At 34.7% G+C, this 6,190-nt stretch overlaps 1 protein-coding gene across 1 annotated transcript; it reads right to left on the bottom strand.

Annotated features, from left to right (window-relative positions):
- Nucleotides 1-4,014: 4,014 nt before the first annotated feature.
- LOC142170215 (uncharacterized) lies at nt 4,015-4,377 on the bottom strand. The gene has a single exon (XM_075232064.1). It carries the CDS (start codon nt 4,375-4,377, stop codon nt 4,015-4,017), a length of 363 nt encoding a protein of 120 aa, XP_075088165.1.
- Between the last annotated feature and the right edge of the window lie 1,813 nt (nt 4,378-6,190).

Raw genomic sequence — 6,190 nt, 5'->3', positions numbered from 1 at the left:
ATTTAGGCTGTGATGGATTGAATTAAGATGTGCTAAATAATGGACTATAGCCCAACCCGCTCAGCTTGATCCATTAATGGAATTATTAATAGGGGATTTGCATCTATACCCGCTTTTTGGATCACATTTTAACTTGTGCCCGCTTTGCAAAAAAAATTTGTAAGTGTACCCACTTTTTCGCGTAACTTCAGCATGCGGGGCTGAAGTAGCAAAGACAATCACGCAAAACTTCAGCATTCTAGTAGACGGGCTTGAAGTAGCAAAGGTAATACGCTGAAGTTTTTTTGTCCTGGATAAAATGCTAAAGTTATTTAGTTCATTTGTAAAAACTTCAGCACTAAAATAGCTGAAGTTTTTTTTGTTCTGGATTCATTAGTTTTGTCATAAAGCTTTTTCAAAAACTTCAGCAGAAGTTGCTGAAGTTATTTAGTTCATTTGTAAAAACTTCAGCACTAGATAAGCTAAAATTTTTTTGTCCTGGATAAGCTTTTTAAAAAACTTCAGCAGAAGATGCTGAAGTTATTTAGTTCATTTGTAAAAACTTCAGCACTATATAAGCTGAAGTTTTTTGGTCCTGAATTCATTAGTTTTGTCATAAAGCATTTTCAAAAACTTCAGCAGAAGATGCTGAAGTTATTTTGTTCATTTGTAAAAACTTCAACACTATATAAGCTGAAACTTTTAAAAAAGCTTTCTAACATACTAGATAAATAATCACCTTATTCTTTCATAGTGTATTACTACTATAAAATAATCAGATTGTCAATAGTATCTAAATCATAAATTTTAGAAACAATAAACGTGAAAAGAACAGAATTATGTGGAAATATTCACAAATTATTGTCTACTAACTTACGTAATTATTTATAATTTATTTTTAAATAATCTGATAAACATACTTATGGCAATCATCCCATGAACTGAAGTTTCATAGCAACACCAACAACAACAGAAAGAAGAAGAAGAAGAAGAAGAAGAAGAAGAAGAAGAAGAAGAAGAAGAAGAAGAAGAAGAAGAAGAAGAAGAAGAAGAAGAAAACGAAGGAGGAGAAGGAGGAGGAGAAAGGGGGCTGAAATTGTTTAAAAAATGGGTACAAGTTAATAAAATTTAAAAAAATGGGTATAGATTAAATGGGAGCGACCAAATAGGGCGCCCCGTGCAATTTTAACATTATTAATTATGTTTGGTGTCAGGTAATCACGTTTCACAATAATGTGCTCAGCTATTGAAGATCAAATTTGATATTATATATCTCTTTTTTAGATCAATTTTATAACTATTGTACACGTTTTGTATAAAATTATCTTGTATGTTATACTATTAGTCCCAGTAATTATTTTTATAGTTATATAAATTCATTTTGCTATGGATATAGTAATTCAAATTAATTACACCTTAGTATTGGGACGTTCAAATTTGATACTGATTTGTAATTATGTTCATTATACTAGTTTTGCAGATTCAAGAATTCGACAATAACAACGCGAACTCAGTGTAATCTTATAAATGAGATATGGGAAGGATAGTTGTCACGTCCCAAACTCGAGTAGCGCGACCGACGCTCAATCGAGTGAACTCGGTCAAGCAAGCCTGTTGAATACCTTCTACCCAACTCACCCATGATTTAAGGAGAATGCATAACTTGTAAATTGACAACAGGGAGATCGTGTAGACAATACGAAATACATAACCATTAGTTACTTCGTTTAATAAGTCTCCAAAATAGTATGTTTTACAACCATAATTTAACAATGGGAGCATGTGATACAATTATGACATTTATAGTTCAACTTTTCCCACACCAATATACAACCCACACTATGTCTACAGAGTCTCTAAAGATACCAAGGAGTACAATGATAGTGCTGGCAACACGACTCCGGCTATACCTCAAAACATAATAATACATATGAAACAAAAAATGCACAACCCCGTCATGAGATGGGGCTCACCAAGTCAGCTGGGAAGAATGATCACCGTTGTCACTGGTCAATATTCTCCACTATGGAACCACCTATATCCATTAAAGATGTAGCGCCCCCGACAAAAGAGACGTTAGTACATGTCGAATAGTACTAGTATGAAAACTAAACACATATTCAAAAACATGGAAATATAACATGAATATGATGAATCAGGGTGACAATAGAATAACATAGATAGCCAATGAAGCCAAAGCAAATTTATCAAGAGCTGCTAATAACATTTATAAATTTTAAGAGGAGATCCTTTGTAACCATCTTTACACAAAACGGCCCCGCCGCATCACCCCAATGTATGCGAGTGGAGGTGCAAGCATAATACCACAACTCTACTCAAGCGGCCCTGCCGCCTTACCCCAATGTATGCGGGTGGAGGTGTAACCACAGTACCAAAATCTACACAAAACTCACCCCAATATGTGCAGGTGGAGGAGTAACAACGATACCAATATGACACAAAGCGGCCACGCCGCCTCACCTTAATATATATGCGGGTGGTGGTGTAACAACAATACCCAAAATTTCCACACAAAGAGGCTATGATGCCTCACCCCAATGTATATGCGGGTGGAGGTGTAATCCCAATTCCCAATCACAATCTTTACACAATTTGACACATTAACTTTCATATGAAACACAACTTGGAGTTATAATATGTAGATACACAATTCATAATTTGGAACACATCCTCAACTAATAGGACATGATAATGAGAGCATTTGAAATACGAATTGAACATATATCTTTATCACAAGCTTATTCGGAATAATCGGTTCATAGTGAACATCTTGGAACTTACAAGAGTATTGTGGGGTTACATTCCTAAAGAAGAGTTTAGCCAACATACCTCAATTGAGCTTCCTTACACTCTAAAATATTCTGGAATTTTTAGCAACCTCTATCTGTTGTAGAAATATAATAAATTGAACTAAAATTAGGAAGATGATCATGGTTTTAGCTCATTTGAGCATTTTATCAAATGCTAGGTGTGCATTAAGGTTTCAAGGTCCTTTTATGAAGGATTCTATCAACCCACGACCCATTCTTTACCATTTTTAGCTCAACAATCTTCCTACACCCTTTGATTAGACATGCATGCAAAATAAACAACTCCTACACCCAAGAATTGTCTTGCTAACTACTCATCCTTAGTTAAAATTCGAAATTAAGGGTTAGGGTGTAGAGTCTTACCTCAAGGATGAAGACCTAGTGAGTTTTCCTTATTAATCTTCAAAGATTTGAGCAAGAATTGAGGGATGGTTTGTTGAAGATTACTCTCTCACTCTAAGGCACTCTCTCTCTCTCTAAAAGTATTAGATTTTTGCTCAAAATGGCTCATTGCGTCTATTTAACGAAGTAGGGTCAGGTTATAAAAACCCAAAAATGAAGCTCCAGAACAAGTTATGCGGTCGCATATAATGATTTTGTGGACCGCAAAATGGGTCGTAAAACAGCCCTCAAAAATTAGGCAAAACTGGCCAGGTATGCGCTCATTATACGGCCCGCATACCTGTTCTATGGTCGCACAATGCACCGCAGACTTGTTTTATGGTCGCATAATTGACCCAAAAAGGGCATCCAAACTTGCCCGTTTCTGCTTCACTCTGCGGCACTCTACGGCCCGCAAAGTGGTTCTGCGCTCTCATAGTGGACAACAGAAACGCCTGACTCTACCAAAAATTTTCCTTTACTCCCCAGTGCACTGTTCAACCCAAAAAGTTCGTACCGCAACGAGCAATCTCTACGAGCCTTAACACATAAGTCTACCTCGGCACCACAAAATCCTGGGTTTTTAGGTTAAATTTTACGGGCCCTTATAATAGTGTTTACACAGACCTTACCCCTACTTTATAAAGATAGGGAGGTTATTTCCGATAGACCCTCGACTCAAGGCACAGTGGAGATAAGGCAACAAGTAGCAAATAATAATAACAACAATACATTAAGGTAATGTGCACGAATGACAGAACATGTAATGATAAAGAATCATGAATAAGATAACACAAAAATAGTCCTAGTACTGCCGGTAAGCCTAGGAGTAACACACTACTAATTTACAACCTTCAACCCTAATCCTCGACCTCCATGTATTTCTATCGTGGGTCATATCCTCAGTAAGCTTGAGCAATGACATGTCCTTCCTAACTACCTCTCCCCAATACTTATTAGGCATGCCCCTACCCTTCCTAAGACCCACAATGGACAATATCTCACACCTCCTAACCGGAGCATCTATGTCTTTCCTCATCACGTTCCTGAACCATCGCAGCCTAGACTTCCGCAACTTGTCCTCCACAGATGCCACTCCTATCTTGTCCCTAATAACTTCATTCCTGATCATGTCCTTCCTGATATTACACATCCATCTCAGCATCCTCATCTCAACTACTTTCATCTTCTGGACATGGGATTTATTGACGGGCCAACACTCAGCCCCATCTATGATCTTTAAAGATTTGGCCAAAACTTTTGGGATTCCTTATCAATTTGATTCAGAGTTCAGCTCGAAATGTCCATGCACCTTTTAATTGTGAAGGATGAAGTTTAAAGACCTGTCTAATTATGGAGATGCAGCCAAAAATGGCTTTGGCATCGAAGAGAGAGGCAAAGGGGTGAAGAGCAACATTATTGGGGAAAGAAGACAAGAATACCTAGCTGATGTAATAGTCTTGGGCTAAAAGTAATTGGGTTGTATCTGATGGGATGATTTGATGTGTGGCTGAAATGCAAGACTTTTGGGCCGTTGAAATTCATTAAGGGATTTTTACATATCTATACACTATTGAAAACTTTATTATAAAAAATGTTCATGTTTAATTAATTACCCGACCTAAACTAGTTTTGTCTATAAAATATATACAATCTACCTTAAAAGACTCTCAATCCATTATTTGTGCCTTTAATCAAGGAATTTAGTTACACCCTTTTTCTTTTTTCTCTCTCACCCCTCTTCTCTCCGGATTGAACTTATATTTAGGGATTTAGAGTATTGTCACCCTCTCTATCTCCCCATATGATGATCAAAGCATCCTCCCATATATTCTGGGTTAAAAATATTTGTCTTCTGGAAAATATGCTTGTCCTTCTCCTTATTTTCAATCTCCATCGTGTTATTTTATTCTTAAAAAGCATAGTCATGTTTGAATGAATACGTTGACTAATTAGTTCATATATGAAATATAGAAGCGACTTTCAGTTCATTAAAAGGACTTCCAATGGGTAAGTGTAACTATAGTCAAATTGCTTCTTCTATTAGAGGTGAAGTTTGCTGGCCAATAATTTCAAATGTTAATTTTTTTTCCCCAGAAAAAGTGTATGTAATACAATAGAATTTGTGACGTTTTTTAACAAGATTTAAAAGAGAACTTCTACTGAATCTAAACTTCATTGCATATTTATATTCAAATTAAACACATAAAATCTCTATCTCTAAGAATAATATATGGTACATCAACATACAAATTAAAAACTTATCTACAACTTTCACACATTATTTTTACTCAGTTATATACAACAACAATATCATACAACTTAAATATAATTTTTATACAAATTTTAAACAATATGTCTTTTGTATATTTTGTATCTGATTTATACATAGTAAAAATAAATTTCATATAACTTATTATATATTATATAACTTATCTACAACTTATCTACAATTTTATTTCTACCCAGTTATATACAACTACAATATCATACAACTTAAATACAATTTATATACAATATTGTTTAACTTTCATATAATATTTGAATAAAAAAAAATATAAATAACAGAATATAATTTTTCTACAATTTTACTACAACTTTATTATAATTTTGTAAGTATAATATATGTCATATCTTCTTCTTCTTCTTCTTCGACGAGTTTCACTCTGAATTTCAACCAAAATCAAGTCTAATCTTTACCAAAACGCCCTCAAAATTAAGATATAAACTCCAAGCAATATTTCTAATTGTTTGCAACAACACCCAATCAAAACGAATAATAGATTTTAAAAACCCAAATTCGAATTCAAAGCTTCTAAGCTTTTTAATGGGTGTCAATGGTGGAATTGTTGCTATCTTTTCCTTTGCTTTACATTACTGAAATTAGGATTTGAGAGATTGAGAGAGACGTAGAGAGAATTCTAAATTGTTTGTAACAACACCCAATTCAAACAAATAATATTTTTTGAAAACCCAAATTCAAATTCAAAGCTTCAAAG

The sequence above is a fragment of the Nicotiana tabacum genome, chromosome 16 (genome assembly GCF_000715075.1).
Source record: "Nicotiana tabacum cultivar K326 chromosome 16, ASM71507v2, whole genome shotgun sequence".
Taxonomy (NCBI): domain Eukaryota; kingdom Viridiplantae; phylum Streptophyta; class Magnoliopsida; order Solanales; family Solanaceae; genus Nicotiana; species Nicotiana tabacum.
The sequence above is the reverse complement of the archived record's forward strand: the minus strand, read 5'-3'. Positions and strand labels throughout refer to the sequence as shown.